We start from the raw sequence: 21,887 nt of genomic DNA on the forward strand, positions 1-21,887 counted from the left end.
GAGAAAGGAATGAAGCCCAGGAGAAGCAGGCGGACCCCAGCCACACGACCTGGGAGTGCAGAAGGGGAAGGATTTCCATATCCACCATGATGAAAGCCACAGAGAGTCTCAGAACTGCCTAGTGACAAGGTCCTAATCCTGTTGGAAGAATATCTTGCTGGCCATTCTGCAGCAAGGATTCAAGGGTGGAGAAAATGGAAGTGAGGAGCCCAGCAAGAAAACTCCTGCAGTTGTCGAGGTAAAAAATAATGGCAGTCAGTCCAGGGTGGAGATGGAGAGAAAAGGCAGATTTGAGATATGCTCATCACCTTGACAAGGTAGTACAGGGGTCCCTCAGCCCAGGCCTGAGTCCTCACCCTGCTAGGTACTCACTGGGTCTGCACCCTGTACTCCCCACAAGCCTCTCTTTCCTTCACTGTAAAATGAGAATGATGAAATCCACCAGGTATGAGAAGGAAGTGACATGAAATCAAGAATCTTCCATCTGGACTGGTCAGTGCATCACAAACACACTTCCTTCCTTCCTCTCAAACATGGGCCATTGGGCTACTGATTGACATAGATCTAATACACCACAACTATAAGATGCTATGAAAACTGTGAGCACTTGACACCAAATTCTCCCAGCTGTGGATGTGCTACGACACACACAGGTCCCGCAAGCCCCCTGGCCTGCCTTGGGGACAGGGACTTGTCTGTGTTTAGCTCCTGGGGTCAGAGTGGCACATAAGAGTTGAGTCGGTCCCCTGCCCACAGAGACCCAAGTGGGAGGGCAGGGAGGGGTGGGCGCCTGGACACTGGCACCAGATGATGCTGGAGAGAAACTGGTTGGAATAAAGGTGGCAACCACTCCAGCAGATTTCCTTCCAAATCCAGAGGAGCTAAGGAGACAGAGCTGTTTCAGTCCTACACAGCCACAGAAAACACTGCCCGACAGGAAAGAGAGGGGTTGGCTGGCCTCACCTTCCTGCTGGCTGCACCCGGGGGCCCTGTCTAATGACAGGGCTCCTTGGCCCAGCCACAATCCTTTCCCATCCTCCTGGCTTAAAGATGATCTTACGGGCTTCCCTGGTGGCGCAGTGGTTGAGAGTCCGCCTGCTGATGCAGGGGACACCGGTTCGTGCCCCGGTCCGGGAAGATCCCACGTGCCGTGGAGCGGCTGGGCCCGTGAGCCACGGCCGCTGAGCCTGCATGTCCAGAGCCTGTGCTCCGCAACGGGAGAGGCCACAACAGTGAGAGGCCCGCGTACCGCAAAAAAAAAAAAAAAAAAAAAAAAAAAAAAAAAAAAGATGATCTTACTAACAGAAATCCCTTTTCTGAAATAGCCACAGGCAGGATAGAATACTTCGGATTTTCTACACTAGAGTTTGAGAAATTGAAGGACGGTGGTGATGGTGGAGGGCGGCCTTGTTTAAAGTAAGGTGCATTGTCTGAATGTAACTTGTTTTTAAATATGCTGAAGAGCGACCCACAGCTAGAGCAACAGAAACAGGTTGCCAGTGGTGACAGTCTGTGAGTGGATCAGACACTCTGCTTTCATTTGCTTTCTGGCCTCATCAGACTGGCCAAGAAGCTCCAAGGGCAGATGACTGAAGGGCTAAGTGTCAGTGTACAAATGCCACATGCCCTTCACCAAAGTGCCACTGCTCTTATTAGGTAGGCCTCGTTAAGAAACAAGTAAATCCCAAATTAATGTGATTGGCCCCAGATTTGCCCTCAGCAGCAGGATCTGGAGCCTCCAACATCATAGTACCAGCAGCTGAAGAGGACTGAAGAGGGTCAAATTAAAGCCAAGCATCACCACCACTCAGCCCCTGTAGTTCAGTCCTTACAGCCCATGGCTCGTGGGGAGAACAATGTTCCCACATACAACCCCTCTCCCAGCCTGTGATAAAATAGCTGCCCTTGTCCGGATGATAAAATTATGAAAGCAAACGTCAAACTAGGAGCTTTGCCTTATTATTACTTTAGTTGTTGTAATGAATGTTTATTCCTTGGACTTGTGCCCTGGACAAAAAATATAAATGAGATAAAATTATCTACAGGTGAAACAGTCTGGTGCCAAGCCAGGCCCCAGCAGCCCACTCCTGGGCAACTGCAGCACTGCAACCCATCATTAATCAGCCACCAGGGAGACCTGGGCTTGTGCAAATGTGGAACTCAGAAATATTTCTCAGAAATCAGGGACAAGAACCATTAAAAGTTAACAGAAGCAATTCCACCTCTGGGTCCATACCCAAAAGAAGTGAAAGCAGGGACTGAGACAGACTGTACACCACGGTCACAGCAGCATTGTGCACAGAACCTCGGGAGGAGGCAACCGAATTGTTCATCCATGGATGAAGAGACAAACAAAATGTAGTCTGTCCACACAATGGAATATTATGCAGCCAAAAGGAAGGAGATTCTGACACCTGCTAAAACATGGACCAACCTGGAGGACATCATGCTCAGTGAAATAATCCAGTCACAAAAGAACAAATACTGTGTGACTCCACTTATATAAAGTCCCTAGAGTTGTCAAATTCATAGAGACAGAAAGTAGAAGGGTGGTTGACAGGGGCTGGGCAAGGGGAGAATGGGCCGTTAGTGTTTAATGTGTACAGAGTTTCAGTTTTGCAAAACAAAAAGAATTCTGGGGATGAATGGTGATGATGGCTGTACAACAATGTGAATGAACCTAAATGTCACAGAACTGTAGACTTAAAAGGTGGGTGAGAGAGAAAATTTTATGGTATTTTTTAAGCACAAGTTTAAAAAATCTGAAGAAAGAAAGAGAAAGTAAGGAAGGAAAGAAGGGAGAGGAAGGAAGGAAGGGAGGGAGGGAGGGGGAAAAGAAGGAGGGAGGGAAGAAGGAAAGAAGTTAATGGAACCCCCAGAGTAGATGACTTTGAAAGGGAGGGTGACCAGGTGCCTCATGTTGTACCCACGTCTTGAAAACAGATAAGTCCTGGATCAGTCCCGCAGGGGGTCCACATCTCCGTTTGCTTTGCAGAAGAGCCCATTCTATGTGGAGGTCTGCGGGTCCAAACAGTAACTCACTTTAAAGACTCTAATCTCCACGCACCACCAAAGCAGCCTCAGCTTTAGAGCATGGCCTGTCTGAGGGCGTGCGGACCAGACAGATGGAATTTCCTGCAAATTGATACGTGTCCCGAAAGCAAGCACTGGCAAGTCACCCTGACAGAGGTCAAGGTACCAGAGTCTTGTCTTCACAGGGGCCAGGACTGCCATGAGGCTTGCCACCCCCATTAGCCCAGGGTAGGGTTCACAACCATATATTTCCCTGTGGCCAGTTATAGACAGGCTTAGCCTGATGGTCACAGCCCCACCAGTGACTTCCTGTGTGACCTTGGCGATGTCTCTAGCCTCCCTGACCTTGGGCTGCCTTCAGCCATCTCTCGCCCCCCGCAGCACAGCCCAGGGACTGGCCTTCTCTTCTCACTCTCTTTCCATGAGCCTTACGTGCCTTCGCAGCCAGGCACAAGGCCCTTGGGGTGGCTAAGCCCCTGCCTTGCTGCTCTTCCTGCAGGGGGAGCCAGCTCAGAGCGGTTCTGACACTGCCAGCCAGCTCTGTGCTCAGAGCAGGAGTCCTGGTCCAGGCCTGTCTGGGCCTAAACCCCACACTTGTAATCCCTGACCCCTTCCCCTCTCCAAAGTCCTCCTGGACCCTGATTCCACCTAGCGAGGCTCTTTGCTCTTCTCTCCCTCAGCCAAGATCTTCTGCGATGCTGTTTCTACTTCACTTCCTGGTCTCATTTCAGTTTGCCCCTACCCAGCTGCCACCCCCAACAATCCCTAAAGCTATTCCTTCGGGGACCCGGCTGCAGCGTCTGGCATTGTTAACCACTCCCTTCCTGCACCTCTCACTTCTTTCCTTAGGGACAACCGCTGTCCAGTCTGTCTGCCCTTCTGCCAGTTCCCCACCCTCTGCCTGGCCCCCTGGGACTGGCACTCCACTGGGCCATCTGTGGGCAGCTTCTCTCCTCCCCGATGTGCTCCACCTGGACATGGCTGGCCACGCCAACAGCTGCAGCTCCCAGCTGTGCACCAGTCAGCCCCAGTCCCTACTTCCAGCCAGGCCCTCCATCCTGAGCTCCCGTGGGGAACTCGAAGCCAGCTTGTCCAGACTAGAACTCCTCGCTGTGTCCCCAAATGCTCTGTTCTTTTCCCATCCAGTGGCCCACCATCCACCCAGCCACCCAGGTTATATCCCAGGGGTCCCCTGGATTTCTCTCGCCTCCTCCTCCTGCCTCTCCAAGCCAGGCACCAAGTCCTGTGGGTCTTTCCTCCCAGCACATCCTCCTCTCTGCATGAATGCCTCCTCCATCCCCACTCCTGCCCCTTAGTTCAGACCCTTTCTCCTCACACACTCCATTTCCAGTGCTCCCTCTTGCCTTTCTCACTCCAATCCACCCAAGTGCAACTGCTGGGGTTGCTCTTCCAAACCTCGCTCCAGACACGTTTCTCCCCTCCCCGTCGGCGGCCCCGCTCCTGGGGATGGCTTACCCCCCGACCACATCCTGACCCTATGCACGTCCCCACCTTAAGGCTGCTCCACTCCCTGCTGCAGCCACATCACACCACCTGCCCTCCCCCGGATGCAGCTCCTGCAGCATCTCCTGCATGACCTGCCACCGCTCCCCCACCTGGCAAACACAGTTGAAGGGTCAGCTCTTTCATGAAGCCTCCATGCTGTGGGGTGATCACTCCCCAGCCCTCCACCCAGTAGAGATGTCTACTGAAACACAGACACTCCATCCATCTGTGACTGTCTCCTGAGGGAAGGACCAGGTCTTTTTGCATTTGTCCCCCCAGCAACTAACACAATGCCAGGAGGTCTTCAAAAATGCTTGTTAGGAGAGTGGATAGATGGGTGGAGTTGGGATGCACACAAACATCCTTCTGTGCAAACAACCACCTGCATCTAAAATCTGAGGCATGAGGTCCCTCCCCAACCTACCCACCGAGTGAAGGTTTCCCTCACTCCTCATTCAACAAATCAGATGTAGACACAGGTTGCTTCCTTGGTTCCCTCAACTAGATAATCTCTCTTCCTTGCACACGACAAGCTTTGTTTTATATTAAAGTCTGATCTTGATTCCTCCTATGAGACTGTTGGCTCCTTAGAGCAGCGACTGACTTGGCGTTGAATCCCCGTGGAGGGGCATTTACCCATAGAAAGGGTCTTGGGAGGCCGCTGCTGAGGAGTGCGGGCAGACTCCCATCACTGAGCAGGCTCAGGCGCTGACCCCACACCAGCCCAGGCTGGCGAGTCAGGCCTCTCCCTGGGGGCACCTCCCACCTCCTGCGCTCTGTGTTGCCCAGGGGTCACAAGGCTGTGTATGTCCCCATCCCCACCCCCCAGGAGAAGATGGCCAGCACCCACATGCAGAGCGCTCGTCCAAGAGGAAGTAAAACCCCTGGTCAGGTGCTGGTCCTGGACTCACCATGTTCATGACAGTGAGGATGAACCTCTGGGCGGCCTCGGCCCCATGGTACTGCACCATGTCAGCATCAGCCACCACCAGCGTCTCCACTGTGTGCTCGGTGGTCAGCCGGATGGCATTCCTCCGCTCCCGCCAGTCTCGTGACGGCCAGCCCCTCCTCGTCTTCTTCTTTTCTAGAAAACAATAGAGATATCTGTGCAGCCCTTTAGTGTATTGGCTTCCTGTCCACGCAGTGAACAGGCCTTCCATCAAGCCTCCCCAAGAGAATGGTCAGTCTTCCCTGGCCAGTGGCCGGGCCCAGCGTCCATTTTCCTCTGCTGCCACGGCCGAGCCTGCATGCCTGGGGGCCAGATGTCACGAGGGTCACGCCCATCCACTGTGGCAGTGATGGGGCAGATGGGGCCGAAGATTACAGAATAGAAAACCTGTCCCTGCAGGGAATGGGGAGAACAGCACAGTCTGTGGAGGAAAAGGAAGCCTGGGCCCAACGGGCAGGGTTAATGATACAGACCCCCAGTCTTTCTGAAAGCACCATGACCCACTGCTGGGCCGATGAGCAGGGGCCTGAAAGAGGGCAGTCCAGAGACCACGCCAAGAGTCACGAATAAGGAGCTACAAACTTTACCAGGCACAAAAGCAGTATTTCAAAAAAAAAAAAAAAAAAGCATCATCAAAAAGAAAAACAGGGCTTCCCTGGTGGCGCAACGGTTGAGAGTCCGCCTGCCGATGCAGGGGACACGGGTTCGTGCCCCAGTCCGAGAAGATCCCACATGCCGCGGAGCGGCTGGGCCCATGAGCCATGGCCACTGAGCCTGCGCGTCCGGAGCCTGTGCTCCACAACGGGAGAGGCCACAACAGTGAGAGGCCCGCGTCCCACAAAAACAACAACAACAACAACAAATCACAGGACACACACATCCAGGCCAAGATTGGAGTTTGTTCTTTCCTCACCACAGGGAAGGTATTAGTAAACAGTAAGTAATCCTCCACTGACTCCCCTCAGATCAACTGATTTCCTAGAAGATCTTACTTTCTAAACAGCTATGGTCATTATTTTGAGCCCACGTCAGGATGTCTGGATGCTCAAACTGCCATGTGAGGACTGACATACAGATTTGTGGGTGCAAACGCCTCTGACTAACATCAAAGGTTGATATGAATAACGTGCACTTTCAGAATCCGAATGTGAATAAAAAGGCAGTTCCTTAATTTGATAGCTATTTTTTCCATCTTTATACCAGCTCACACGGGAGCCAGCTCTGCTACAACTTCCATGCAGTAAACCCAACCCACATATGCACAAACTGCCCTCATACAGCCATCCAATCATTCCAGAACCAAAGATGCATACTATGAGAAAAAACTGAAATATGGGTCATAGTGTACAAACAAGAATAGTCCGTGCAGTGAGACAAACTGAAAAACAACCTACAAATCCAACCACAGAGAAAGCCAACAACGGTAAAACAGCAGGCAGCCATGAAAAGTACAACTGTGAAGATTATTTAGTGATGTAGAGAGAAGCAGATATAAATCTCTATATATGTCTTGTCAACCTGCAGGGTGGTTCCCTCCTCCCCAAAGCCAGGCCCACCTCCCATGGAGACTTCCAGGCCTTCGGAATCGAATTCGGGAAGGCAGCGTCTATTCTAAGATAAAAGGTAAGGTGTCAGATGGTACTGCCTTTGTACATGGCCAAAATGAAAGAAGCCCCTCTTTGAGGATCTCTCTCTGGACCTACACCCACATTCACCAACAGGTCCTCTCGGAACACAAGGAAGGTGGACCATGGGTGACCTCCAAATCCTGGGCTCAGCATGCCTGCCGGGTGCTCACTGCTTGGATCAGGCCAACCTGGCCAGCTTGGAATTTGTGATGAGCCATGTCACCCTCATTTTAAAGCAGCAGAAGTAAAGGGCCACCCAAGCAGCAGCTTTGCTATAACGAGCTCACCAACATTCTCCCAGGTGACCACAAGCCAAACTGTGCCTCAGCTCCTCCCAAAGTTGGGATTTATTGCCCATCTCTCAGCATCCCAACTCATGAACTCCTCTGCAGCTCTTCCCCACACTGACTGCTTGTTTTCCCACCGTGTCTGTATTTTCTGGTTTCTGTATGAAAAGAGCTGCATTTTTAGCAGGGTCTGAAGGATGCACTACTGACAGTTCTCTGGGAGATGGCCAGCTTCAACATGTAGGAGGCGAGTACAAGAAAGGTAGCCCAGGGCCTCCCTGGTGGCGCAAGTGGTTGAGAGTCCGCCTGCCGATGCAGGGGATACGGGTTCGTGCCCCGGTCTGGGAGGATCCCATATGCCACGGAGCGGCTGGGCCCGTGAGCCATGGCCGCTGAGCCTGCGCGTCCGGAGCCTGTGCTCCGCAACGGGGGAGGCCACAACAGTGAGAGGCCCGCATACCGCAAAAAAAAAAAAAAAAAAAAAAAAAAGAAAGGTAGCCCAGCACTCCCCACCAGAGGAGCAGATCGCCCCCTGGACACTTCACACGTCCAGACGATGCACTGGGCATCACCCTTTCAAGTAGGAACAAAGAAGACCTGCCCTTCCCTTCCTGATGGACCTTGGAGAGCTAATCAACAGGGTATCATAAAGGGTAGAATGCTACGCGTTAACATATGCCCAGAACACTCAGTCATAGGTGAAACACAACGGTCAGGTGCTCTGTGGGTTTTAAAGGGTTTGCACTACAACTACCTCATCTGTCCCTTTCGCTGCCCCCAGCCCCAGGCCCAGCACATGTTATGAAGTAAATACTCACTGAATGAATGCATGCTTGAGTGAGTGAATGAATGAATACATGGATGAATGAGAGAGTGAAATCCCTCTTTCCCACATAACAGAGCTGAAGTCAAGCACTGGGCAGGGGTAAATTTGGCCCTCGAACTCAGGCTTCACCCAGCAGCTCTGACTCCCGCCTGCATTGCCTTTGGGTGCGAACATGCTGCTCGCTGTTGTCTGAACTTAAAACATGGGGATGGGGGGTTTCCCTGGTGGCGCAGTGGTTGAAAATCTGCCTGCCAATGCAGGGGAAACGAGTTCGAGCCCTGGTCTGGGAAGATCCCACATGCCGCGGACCAACTAGCCCCGTGAGCCACAATTACTGAGCCTGCGCGTCTGGAGCCTGTGCTCCGCAACAAGAGAGGCCGCGATAGTGAGAGGCCCGCGCACCGCGATGAGGAGTGGCCCCCACTTGTCGCAACTAGAGAAAGCCCTCGCACAGAAACGAAGAGCCAACACAGCCATAAATAAATGAATGGATGAATGAATGAATAAATGAATGAATAAATAAATAAATAAATAAAATTTAAAAAAAAAAAAAAAACATGGGGATGGGAAAGGCCACAGAAAACTCAGCGGCAAAGGATGCTGTATACCGACTTGGCTGCTGCAGGGCCTGACCAGGAGGAGTAGCCTTCAGTGACGGCTCCTTCTGCTCAGATGGCCTCCACTCGCACCAGGCCCTTGAGCAACAGCAGCAACTACACAGCCAGCTCCCGGGCCATGTGTGCTCTTACCTGAGCCCCCCTCACCAAGGACTGCTAACTGGGGCTGTCACGCCACAACCACGCTAGGCTGGAGAGTGACCCCCACATACCCCAGGGCTCTGTCCTGTCCCAAGCACAAGAGGAGAGGCCCCAAGCCTCGATTCAGACCCCCACTGCTAGGTGGGTTTCAGGAGATCAAAAGGCAATGCGGTGCCCGGGCCACATACTGAATACCCACTCCAGTGAAGTCTAGGGCAACAAGCCCTCAACAAAGGCACCACTCTTTCTGCAGTGAAACAATAAAGATGCTCAACAGTCTGTCCAAAAGCCTGGATTGGGTAATAGCAGGTAAGAGACCGAGGACCTGCATTCCCTATCCCTGCAGATGGGAACAGGGGTGGAGGGGGAGGGAAGCTCACCCTCCTCTTCTCTCCCTGCTCCCAGCAACACCTCCACCAGCAAAGCTCTACAGCCATCACTTCTGATGGTTCTTCCTTTCCTACAGGGAGAACAGAACCATAATCTATTTTTACCTTTAATTCCATGAACTGCATAAATATACCCTAATAAACAAAGTTTCATCAATACAAATACTCACAGATTATAAGCATACTGAAAAGCAAGAAGAAAAACACCAATTTCATAATAACATGGGTGCTGGATTTAGACCTCACAGGAGAAGTCAAAGTTCAGGCCAGGCAGGCATGCAGCCACCTGGGGGCCCTCCAAGCTCACTCGGTCATTAGCTGTCTCCCTCCACTGTGGGAACAAGGGAGGCGGCCCTCACCCCACTGATGAGGACAGACCACAACCTGCAAGGCCCCAGGCCCTCTCCTGTTGTCACAGACACTGGGGATCATTCCCAAGTCCAGCCCAGCAGTTTCTTTTGCCAGCACATTGCTGGGGCTTGGTGCTGACTTGGTAGATTTTCAATCTCTGGCTTCATATTTTTCTTACATTTATTTTCCTTTTGCCTCAATTATCCATTAAAAAAGAAAGTTGTGTGTGTTTATGCAAGTTACCCTGAATCTTGTTTGGAACAAGATGCGGGAGAGAAAAAGACAAGGAGGAAAACAAGGGCATTCTAAATGTTGTACTTTTAGCATATTCAAATTATATATTACTTATTCTAAGAGTTTGGAGACTGATGAAAATGCTGAGCAAATACAAAATTTCCTGTTAGTTGTTAGTTTTGCTCTTGGTAAAGTAAAAAATAAGCTCAGTTATGAATTGCCAAGCTCTATATAGTATAGATACTTCTTTAGTTTAACAACAATAGAGTATTTAGGTATTCACTAGGGAAAACCAATGCATAAATCACAAAATATTTGGTGTGAGAGTTCAAACGGTGGAAGCCAGCCCTGAAATTACTCTACGTCCCGCTGCACAAGGAGGATCCTTGCATGTCTGATTCTATAATGTCATCACCAGAGAAGACCTCAGGTTACTCTCTGTGCCAAAGGAGCACTGCCAGCTGCAGAAGCAAATTAGAGGGAAAGCAGACATGGTGGAGGAAATGGAGACAGCTGCCCAAGGGCACTGGGCTCTTCAGGCTGAGAAGACAAAGATGAGTCTCCACCACTAGGAACTAGGTAGCAGGTGTCAAACATGCTTACAGAGTCAACAGGGAGATGCAGACAACCTGAACTTGTCATTCAAGCCAGAAAAATAAACATTTCCCACACACAGCACTTAAGGTCCAGATCAAGAACGTCCCCACCTGGGCACACTAGCACGGTGGACAACCAGAACCCTTAACATCGGGGAAGAGTCCAGAATCACGTATTCTTTTAGCTGCATTAACCATGGGTCTTCTCCAGCTCTCTAGTGGGCAGGACAAAGGCAATCCCATCAGAAGCCTCAAGTGATCCCTCAGTCCCTTCTATAACACTGAAGGATGGAAAATTAAAAACACTCATCAAAGGGAATTCCAAAGAAATTCCACGGCGTGTTCCAAGTCGGCAGCCTCAAGTGATCCCTCAGTCCACAGGGGAGGGGGCAGTGAGAGCACCCAGAAGGACCAAGGGCCCAGCAGCCAACATAACAGGAGGGCAAGAGTGGGGCAGCAGAACCGAGGGGAATGACAGGTGGTCTGAGTTAGAAAGAAGAGGTGAGAGCACAGATGGTGACACTGGCTTCTGGAATAAGAGGGGTGCTGCTCAGCAGGGAGAGTCCCCTTGTTCACTCGGTGGCACAGCCCATCCAAGGCGCAAGGGTCTACAGCTCCCCTGCCTGAACTGGCTGTGCTGCCATGCAGGACACGTGGATGGGACTTTCTTTTTTCTGTACCTACCACATCAAAAACTAATTCAAAACTAGAAAACAGAAGTAGCCATGAGAACAGGAAAATCTCTCAGACCAGACTAAGCAGGAGACTGGAGCTCTGGGGTCCATGCAGCTTGCCCAAGTGACCCCCCCCCACCCCGCCATGGCCCACTGCAGGTGGAGGACCTGGACAGCCAACTCTGAGGTGCTTGGAATGCCCCCTGAATCCCCTGCTCCCCAGCAATCCTGCAAACGCCAAACTCCCATCCATGTTATAGTCTAACGTGGGTCTATGCTCGCCTTCTGGGCTAGACTGTGAGCTTAAGGACCCAAACATCACCCTCTGGACCCACCAAAGTGCCGAGCACTGCCTGGTGCATAGTAGGAACATTCGAGAATTACACTTAGTTGAGTGAATTTTTTTAACTCTTTGAAATTCCTAATTAATAACAAGATTAAGTTTCAAGGAACTTAACCTAAATGTCCTAAAATTGAATTCTCACACAGTACTCCCTCCACCTAAGGAGGAGGGGACAACTCTAATTGTGAGGAGCCCAGCTGTGACATCCGACAGAGCTGGGTAGAGTCTGCTCGTGCTGGGTGGCCAGGAGCAAGCTTTCTCATCTCTAAAACAAGGGGATAATTATTCTGCTCTCTTAGGGTGGATGTGGGGAAACTAACACAGGGTCAGGTATATAATAAGCACACTCAAATGATGCTGCTAGTCTTATTTCTATACTTATTATTACATTACTATTATTGCTGTTAACTATTAGGGTCTAAATGCTAATTTTTAAACTTTGCATGCATGACCCAGAACCAATAGTGGATGCTTGTATGCACCCTACAGGGTCTGATCAGGACCTCTAGTCTAGACGCTCACCAATCAACTTGTTGTCTTCGACATTTCTTACTGGGTAGGGGTATGAAAGAGTTTCTCTAAGGACATCCTCAATCACGCAACAATAAGTTATAATTATACAAAAATATCAGTTTCAAGAGGATGGCTTATAACTCCTGCTCAACATCCCAATGTAACCTCCCATCATACCAGAGGGCAGAATATTTTAATCATCAGAAATATGATAGAACACAAAACATGACTGTACATGAAATCAGCTATTTAAACCATGAAACATTAATGACATTTCACACAGGATAGAATAATGGAAATCAAATGTTTCTCATTAAGATGGAAAACAGACAGTCACACTCCTTGGAGGAGAGACCGATTGTTGCCACAAGCGAGATTTCTGTGTACAGACACCCCCACCATGGCCACACCAACCCATTTTCAAGGAACCAAAGCCACCGCTGCCAGAGCATGAAAAACAGTAAGATGTGTGGTTTCAACTGCATGTCCAATAGCCCCATTATCTTTTGTCTTTAACTCTTCCAAAATAAGCAGCCATGAGATGTAATAAAAATACCTTCAGGGTGGGAGTTGGGAACTCTGAAAATTCACCTGGGCCTGATCTTGATGACGTTGAAGGTGCCACTTAACAGAAAGGTATCCATTTCCTGTGCACCAGTTATTTGCCCTTTTTCTCCCAGCCCTCTCTTCTGTGCTCCACTCTGGGGTTGGGGGCCTGCAAACTATTTCCTGGACTCCCTTGCTAGCTGGCTTCCTGTTCAGCTCTGCCAACAGGGGGCGCTGGAGGGAGACTGGAAGGCAGGAGATGGGGAGAATGGGCTCCTGTGTTTCAGCTCAGGGTGGCATTGTTCCAGCAGCACTGGGTAGCTGTGGCTCTAGCCTCCAGCTCCTGGGGAACTCCCAGCCAAGCCTCCTCATCTCCCTCAGAGGTACATCCATAGAGACACCTGCTGGGCTGTACCTCGTTGGTGGTCTGATGTCCCTCACAGGACTGAGCCCCAGCCCCACAGACCACTGCTGCAAGCTCTGTGGTCTTGGAAATGCCGCCTTTTCTCTTTTCCTTCCCCAGCCCTGGGGTGATAGCTATTACCTGGGTTACCTCAGCTCCACTTTTGCTCATTCAGATTTTGACACTGATGTCACCAATTCCCCGCGTTAAATCTCATAATTAGAAATACCTAGCACAGTTTCTGTTCCCCTAACTAGACACAAACTGATATAGCCTAAAATGAGAGGGTCAGTCCTAAAACTAATTCCTATATTTCATTCAACCTTCAAGGACTCCTCCCAGTTCTAGAAATAAGGATTTATTTCTTCACCATGGAAATATGAAGATATTGGATATGCACTTCCACACCGCAGAACCCTGCCACAGTCAGGAATGCTGCCCCTCATTCTGAGTCATCTTTAACAAAAACCAATCAATGGGGTGCCCTGTGAAGGAAATGCAAGCATCAGTGTGTGCCATAGATTTCCCAACAACCTATCACCGCCACATCCCAAGACCTGAGGACAGCACCTTACAGATTCATGGTCAACATGGGAAAAGTACTGGAGGAGGAAGCATGAACAACAAGTTTCGTTTTTAAGTTTGCATACACAGAGACAAACAACATACTTTCCAAGAAAATTATCAGGTCCAAAAAAATTATTTCCTGATCACTTTTATTTTCTTCAACCAAAGGGTCAGCTTATTTAAAAACAAACAAACAAACAAAAAACTACCTTTTCGACTAGAAACGAGGGTTCCACATGTGCAGAAGCACTCCCAGCCAGGTGAACTTTTGGCAGCTGCATAAATCCAATATCCTTGAAAAATAATGGCCTTCTCTCTCTCTCTCTTTTTTTTAAAGGAAAAAAATAAGTTTTGCTCTCCAAGTATGAATTCCTTAAATAACTTCCCCCAAGGCCAAGTCACTTTTATAAAAGGCATATTTTTTTCATGTAAATTCCTTACAAAGAAGGTGGAAAATAGGGTTTTTTGTGGTTAAGATCCTGAATGAAGAACTGATCAAGCTTGGAGTCCAAAATCAGTCCCTTCCTTAGGCAGGAGGTGTCCCCCACACACCCCCAACCCTGAGAGGCAGCAGGGCCAGGGGTAAGAAGGCTGAGCTGGCCCTGCCAGACCTCTCCACCCATGGTCAGAGCCACGCGGGCACCAAGCAACCAGGCACTACTGTCTGTGGGCGAGGTGGGAAGATACTCATTTGATCAACAAATATTGAATTGTGAAGATACTCAATTTGGTCAACAAATATTAAATTGTGAAGATACTCATTTGGTCAACAAATATTGAATTGTGAACCTACTATGTGCTAGGCAATGTAGGTGACCACCTAGGAGGAATAAACATTAATCAAATGAACAAATGAATATATAAAAATTATAAATCTAACAAATGTTTGCAACAAAGAATAGATAATACTATGACAGGATAAAAAGAAGGGGGTTCCAATTTAGATTGGGTTCCATCAGGAAGTGACACAAGGGCCAAGATTAGGAGGATTAGCAACAGTTAATCAGTGGGAGTGATAAGAGAGGAGACGGGGGCAGCCCAGGCAGTGGGGACAGCAGGTACACAGGCCCTGGGGACAGAAGAAAGCATGGCATGTTCTAGAATCCAAGAGCCAGATCCAAGAGTGTGGCTGGCCAAGAGGCTTGAGCAATAAGGCAGGGGTACACTTGAAGGGTCACATGCAATGTGCTCAGGGTTTTCTTCTTTAACCCCAGAGCAGTGGGAAGCCATCTAGGGCTTGTGTTTCCAATGTGTCACCCTGGCTGTTATGGGTAGAACAGATTCCGGGGGACATGGAAGTGGGGACACTAGTTGGATGACCACTACAGGAGCTCAGGTACATAGGGACCACAGCTAGACAAAGGAGGCAACTGCCAGTGAAAGGAAGCAAATAGATTCAGGAGGTACTTAGAAGGTGGGACCAAGAATACTGGGGATGTTTGGGTGGATAAAGAAGGGCTATCGGGGCTTCCCTGGTGGCGCAGTGGTTGAGAGTCTGCCTGCCGATGCAGGGGACACGGGTTCATGCCCCGGTTTGGGAAGATCCCACATGCCGAGGAGTGGCTGGGCCCGTGAGCTATGGCCGCTGAGCCTGCGCGTCCAGAGCCTGTGCTCCGCCACGGGAGAGGCCACAACAGTGAGAGGCCCACGTACCGCAAAAAAAAAAAAAAAAAAAAAAAAAAGAAGGGCTATCAAGGGTAACTCCTGGTTTGTATGGTTGTGCTAACCACTGAATTAGGGACCCCTGGAACAGGGCCAGGTGTGAAAAAAAAGCACTGCAAGTTTTGGCCTTGTTAATTTCAGGTGCTTTTAAAGTACCCAAGTGGAGAGGTCAAATTGGCTGTCGAGTGTGCAGACTTGGCGCTCAAAAGCAAAGGCGAGGGCTTCCCTGGTGGCGCAGCGGTTGAGAGTCCGCCTGCCGATGTAGGGGACACGGGTTCGTGTCCCGTTCCGGGAGGATCCCACATGCCGCGGAGTGGCTGGGCCCGTGGGCCGTGGCCGCTGAGCCTGCGCGTCTGGAGCCTGTGCTCCACAGCGGGAGAGGCCACAACAGTGAGAGGCCTGCATACCACAAAAAAAAAAAGCAAAGGCGAGATCAGAGATAGGCATCTAGGAAGCAAGGATCCCAGACTGATCCTTCCAGGACCTCCAAACTGCATGACTGGAGAGAAGAAATAGAACCAAGAAGGGGGGCGGATGGCGAGGTGCAGCGAAAGCAGAGCACGGCGTCACAGGAGCAGGGAAAATAAAGTCTCAGGAGGAGGGGCTGCTCAGCTCCTCTAGCACAGCAGAGGGCCAGGTCCAGACCCAGGTGGGTCTTACAGAGAGTGCTGCTGAGGACAGGGGAGCAGAAACCAGGGAAGGGAAAAAAGTGAGAGGTGAGGAAATGGTACAGACTTTGGTGAGGTCTGGGGAGGAGAGAAACAGGAACACTTCTGGAAAATACTAGAATTGAGGGAAGCTTGAGATGGAAAAAACTCACACATCCAATAAGAAAACCCAGGCCCACGGAAGACTGCCATCTTCACTCGGTTTCTACCACTCTCCCTGTCCAGTCACACACTGCCAGCAAGGAAGAACAAGGCTTCTAATACGCCCACCTCACACCAACTGAGAAAAGACGATAATTGTTTAACAGGTGCCAGTCAAACCCTGAATCTGTGGCTGGCCCGGCGCTAGGTGCTCCCCTCAAGGGAGGGAGAGAAGCATGTAAAACCTTAACAGTCGTATAAATACCCCACAGATGAAAGAACCGTCAAGGAAACAGCCCAGACTCCTAGGGAAAGCAGGCTTCCAACTGGAAGGAGAGGAGGAAGAAAAGCACTATTCATTGTATCAGGAAAGGACAGAGCTGTACAACCAGAAAAAAAGCAGCAGGAAAAATGGAAAATGCAAGGTAGCACCATCTAACAAAGACGCTGGGCCTATTCCAGTAAGAATTTTTCACACTGGCTGTCATAGGGTTCACTGAAGGTAAGGCAGAGGGCTGTGTTTTCTGTTTTATTTCACATCAGTCTAAAACCTTGTCTCAACCTCTATTAAATATTAAATGTTTCTCGTAAAAGATACTGCATTAGTCAGCTAGGGTTGCCATTACAAAGTAACAGACTGGGTGGCTTAAACAACAAACATTTATTTCTTCACAGTTCTGGAGACTAGAAGCCAAGATTGAGGTGTCCGCAGGGTTGGTTTCTCCTAAGGCCTCTCTTCCTGATTTGTAGATGGCTGCCTTCTGTCTTCATCTTCACAGATCTTCCCTCTTTACCCATCTAAGTCCAAATTTCCTCTTCTTTCAAGGACTCCCTAATGACCTCATTTAACTATAATCACTTCTTTAAAGGCCCTATTTCCAAACACATTCCTAGTCTGAGGTGCCGGGGGTTAGAACTTCAACACAGAGATTAGTGGGGACACATTTTAATCCATAACAGATGCCCATCTTCTTTCTTGCCTTAAGAAGTGTGGACTGGGCAGGTCACCTTCACATTAGTTGAAGTGTGTATAGCCACATAGTCAGGACAATCAGGACAACGTGTGATTCCCAGAGAGGACAGTCATCTCAGAGGTCCATCAAGATACATTTGACAAATTCAAGAAAACAAATGCAAATGTTTGGAATTATCATGTGCTTCTCACCACCACTTTTCAGTTAAGTCTATTGCTGAAAGATTACACTAGCCTACTGGAGCTTGACCTTTTTATTTATTTATTTTTGTGTGTGTGTGGTATGCAGGCCTCTCACTGTTGTGGCCTCTCCCGTTGCGGAGCACAGGCTCCGGGTGCTTAGGCCCAGCGGCCATGGCTCACGGGCCCAGCCGCTCCGCGGCACGTGGGATCTTCCCGGACTGGGGCACGAACCCGTGTCCCCTGCATCGGCAGGTGGACTCTCAACCACTGCGCCACCAGGGAAGCCCCGGTTTTATCTTCTAAATTGATGGAAAAGAAAAAAAGAACATGCCCCAAATACACAGCTTGGAGAGAGAAATTAATTAACATGCCATGTTTCAGCCAGAGCAAGACGGGACAAACAAAAGCTTGAAAAGAAATCAACTTGTCTTCTGTACCTGGAATCCCCCAAAGGGTTCCTGGATATTGTTTCTTTTGACAGATCGTCTTTCATCTTTGGCAAAAAAGTACAAGAAACTTCAGACAGCGCATCTTTCCTCCATCTTTGCAAGGAGGGCAGGCCATATCTTTGGACCAGGAACTCTTCATTGCTTTAACACAAAACTAAAATATAGGTGAAGGCTTCCTTCCACCCCTCCCGATACCCAATAGTGCTCAGCATAGCCTCGGGTCGTGGGCTCTACATCTCCCCAAGTATCTGGGTTTTGAGGGTGGGGACTGCCCTTCTCGCTTCTGTATCTCCCACACTGAGCAGGGTGCCTGGTACATAGTTGGCATTCAGTCATTATTTTTGAATGTGTAGGTGAATGAGAGAATGAAGTCCATAAACAAGGAACAGAAGGATCAAAAGATCCTTTGCCCTCTTTTTAGAAGCTTAGGGAAAACAAATTTATGGTTCTGTCTTGGATGTCAGGGATTCTTCCAAATATATTGGATGCTCACATATTTCCAGAGCAGTTAACAATCAGACATCCTTCACTCCTCCAAAGGCCCCTTGACTTTCACAGACGCCCAAGATGTCCCCTAACACATGGAGAGAGCACTCAAATAACCCACCAGCAGATCCAGAGGTGGTAAAATAAGTCAAGTGCTCCTCTTTTGGCCTAGACCCAGTCACCAGACTATGACTCTTTCCCAATGAACCCCCTTCCTGAATGCCGAGGACATTCCAGGGCCAAAGAACCTGCCCAGAAAGGCACATTCATCTGAGCATGGCTTCAGTTCTCCTGACACCCTTACTAGTGGGGCTCCCAGACTTCCAATGTCCGCACTGGGTCACCAAGAGGTGAGTGGTTCCTTTATGCCCACATCAGCCATTCCTCGGACTTCCACATGTAAAGTAGCCTTGGGCTCCACCAGGATGAGCAAACTAAATAGCAGAGGGAATGGAAACTCTCATTAGGCCAACTCGCAAATTCACTAAGACCCCCCACTCCCAATTTCCGGTGGCCTCCCTCTGTTGTCCTGTGGCTTCCCCTAAAGTCCAAGTAGGGAGCAACCACATAATCACACTGGCCTTCATGAGTTCAAGCACTGAATCTCCTCCCCACACCCTGGCCTCTGAACATGCAATAGCTCCATTTGGGAAATTCTTTTCCAAACAGCCACCTGACTGACTTGTCCTCACAACTCAAATGCCGTTTCCTCAACGAGGCTGTCCTTGGACCCCTTCACCTAAGTCACCAGAGCACACTTCTCTTTTCCTTGGAGCACTTAACCACAATTTGAAATAATTTAACTGCTGTATGTTTAATAACAGTCTCTTCCACTCTACAGGAAGCTGTGAGAACAGGAATCATGCCAGTTTATTCATCACTCCATACCTAGTGCCTAGCACATAGTAGGTGTTCAGTAAATAGTTTTTTTGAGGGGGGAGTGGTCTTACCACAACCTCATTTTATTTTATTTTCATTTATTTTTTTAACTTAATTGAAGTATAGTTGATTTACAATGTTGTGTTAGTTTCAGGTGCATAGAAAAGTAATTTAGTTATACATATACATGTATTCATTCTTTTTCAGGTTCTTTTCTCATATAGGTTATCACAGAATACTGAGTAGAGTTCCCTGTGCTATACAGTTAAGTCTTGTTGGTTATCTTATATATAGTAGTGCATGTACATTAATTCCAAGCTCCTGATTTAACCCTCCCTGCCATGTTTCCCCTTTGGTAACCATAAGTTTGTTTTTGATACCTGTAAGTCTGTTTCTGTTTTGTAAATAAGCTCATGTTTCTTTTTTAAAAATTAGATTAAAAATATGGAATGCTTCATGAATTTGTGTGTCATCCTTGCACAGGGGCCATGCTACTCTGTATTGTTCCAATTTTAGCACATGTGCTGCTGACACAAGCACTAAAGAGTTTTAAAATAAGTGAAAGAAGAAATGGAAGAATATTAGACTTTTGTAGTACTATAATAAGTATTTCCTCGATTTTATCACTTTTTTTTTGTTTTTTTTTTGCGGTACGCAGCCCTCTCACTGTTGTGGCCTCTCCCGTTGGAGAGCACAGGCTCCGGACGCACAGGCTCAGTGGCCTTGGCTCACGGGCCCAGCCGCTCCATGGTATGTGGGATCTTCCCGGACTGGGGCACGAACCCATGTCCCCTGCATCAGCAGGTGGACTCTCAACCACTGCGCCACCAGGGAAGCCCCCTATCACCTTTTAATTGTATTTGATGTTTAAATCTTTACTCATGCTTTTACCATAACTTTTTGGTGTCATTTCTGAGTCTTTGTCATTGAATAGAGGGTTTTAATGCCTTTATATTTATTATAAAAATGATAATTTTTGATCTTCTGTCATGTTTTTAGTCCCTTTTCTCTATTTTCCTATGTGAGCTGTATTTCACTGAGTTTATCATCTCCAGCATTTAGGAAGCAATTCTACAATAAGCTATCCTCACAATCTTAGGAAACATTCTTTCCATGTCAAGAACGTAGTAGAACTTTGGGTTTCCCTTTGTGCAGAGAAGAATTTAACATCCTTTTTTTCTCCCAGATTCCTTTCCACTTTTCTTTTATTCATTCATTCATTCATTCATTCATTTATTTATGTATATATTTATGTATTTATTTATGGCTGCGTTGGGTCTTCATTGCTGTGCGTGGGCTTTCTCTAGTTGCGGTGAGTGGGGGGTACTCTTTGTTGCGGTGTGCAGGCTTCTCATTGCGGTGGCTTGTCTTGTTGCAGAGCATGGGCTGTAGATGCGCAGGCTTCAGTAGTTGTGGCACACAGGCTCAGCAGTTGTGGCTCGTGGGCTCTAGAGAGCAGGCTCAGTAGTTATGGTGCATGGGCTTAGTTATTCCACGGCATGCAGGATATACCCGAACCAGGGGTCAAATCCATGTCCCCTGAATTGGCAGGTGGATTCTTAACCACTGCGCCACCAGGGAAGTCCCCCACTTTTCTGATTTGTAAATAGTTCTTAAATTTGAGGTACAGATTATTAAAGTACTTTATATTTTACACCTTTCCTTATTTTTTACAACAGCTTTATTGAGATATGATTCACATACCATACAATTCATCCATTTTAAGGATACAATTCAATAGCTTTTGGTATATTCTCAGAGTTGCACAACCATGATGACAAAAATAGACCATTTTTATCACCCAAAATGAAACATTATACCCATAAGCAACCACTTCCCATTTCGTCCTCTACCACACCTGCCCTAGGAAATCACTAATTACTTTGTCTCCATAGGTTTGCCTATTCTGAACATTTCATATAAATAGCATCATTTAATATGTGGTCTTTTGTTTCTAGCTTCTTTCTCTTATGAAAATATTTTCAAGGTTCATCCATCCAGCATGTATCTGTACTTTATTCCTTTTTGTTGCCAAACAACATTCCATTGCATGGAATACCACTGTTTTCCATTCATCACTTGATGGACATTTGGGTTGTTTTCATATTTTGGTTATTGTGAATAATGCTCCTATAAACATTCATGTATAAGTTTTTATGTGAATAAATGTTTTAATTTCTCTTGGGTGTATACCTTGGAGTACAATTGCTAGGTCATGTCGTAACCCTTTGCTTAAACTTTTGAGGAACTGCCAACCTGTTCTTCAAGTGTCTGTACCATTTTATATTCCCAGCAGCACCATATGAGGGTTCTAATTTCTCTACATTTCCACCAACACTTGTTATTGCCCATCTTTTTTATTGTAATTATCCAAGTGGGTACGAAATGGTACCTCACTGTGGTTTTGATTTGCATTCCTCTGGTGTCTAATAATGCTGACCGAGCATTTTTTCATGTGATCATTGGCCAATTATATGTATATTCTTCAGAGAACTATCTTTTCAAGTCCTTTGTCTACTTTTCAATTGAGTTGTCTTTTTATAGTTGTATAGGATATATCCCAGATACAAGTCCCTCATCAGATATATGATATGGAGAAATTTTCTATCATGTGAGTTATCTTTTCACTTTCTTGATGGTATCCTTTGAAGCACAAAATATTTTAACTTTGATTAAATCCAATTTATCTTTATTTTCTTTGGTTACTTGTGTTTTTGATGTCATATCTAAGAAACCATTGCCTAATTCAAGGTCATAAAGATTTATTCCTATGTTTTCTTCTAGGACCATGATAGTTTTAGCCCTTACATTTAGGTCTTTGATCTTCCCTTTTTAATTATTGC

At 47.9% G+C, this 21,887-nt stretch overlaps 1 protein-coding gene and 1 non-coding gene across 5 annotated transcripts in view; both read right to left on the reverse strand.

Annotated features, from left to right (window-relative positions):
- Nucleotides 1–21,887, reverse strand: part of ADAMTS17 (ADAM metallopeptidase with thrombospondin type 1 motif 17) — a 354,869-nt gene that overhangs the window by 277,123 nt on the left and 55,859 nt on the right. For all 4 annotated transcript variants that reach the window (XM_060096914.1, XM_060096913.1, XM_060096915.1 and 1 more), the window contains one exon: nucleotides 5,451–5,623. In XM_060096914.1, the coding sequence (XP_059952897.1) occupies nucleotides 5,451–5,623 (173 nt within the window). The remainder of the gene's footprint in view (nucleotides 1–5,450; nucleotides 5,624–21,887) is intronic.
- On the reverse strand, nucleotides 19,483–19,584 carry LOC132489578 (U6 spliceosomal RNA). Its single transcript, XR_009531983.1, has one exon. It is a non-coding gene; the product is annotated as a U6 spliceosomal RNA (small nuclear RNA).

The sequence above is a fragment of the Mesoplodon densirostris genome, chromosome 4 (assembly GCF_025265405.1).
Source record: "Mesoplodon densirostris isolate mMesDen1 chromosome 4, mMesDen1 primary haplotype, whole genome shotgun sequence".
Taxonomy (NCBI): Eukaryota; Metazoa; Chordata; class Mammalia; order Artiodactyla; family Ziphiidae; genus Mesoplodon; species Mesoplodon densirostris.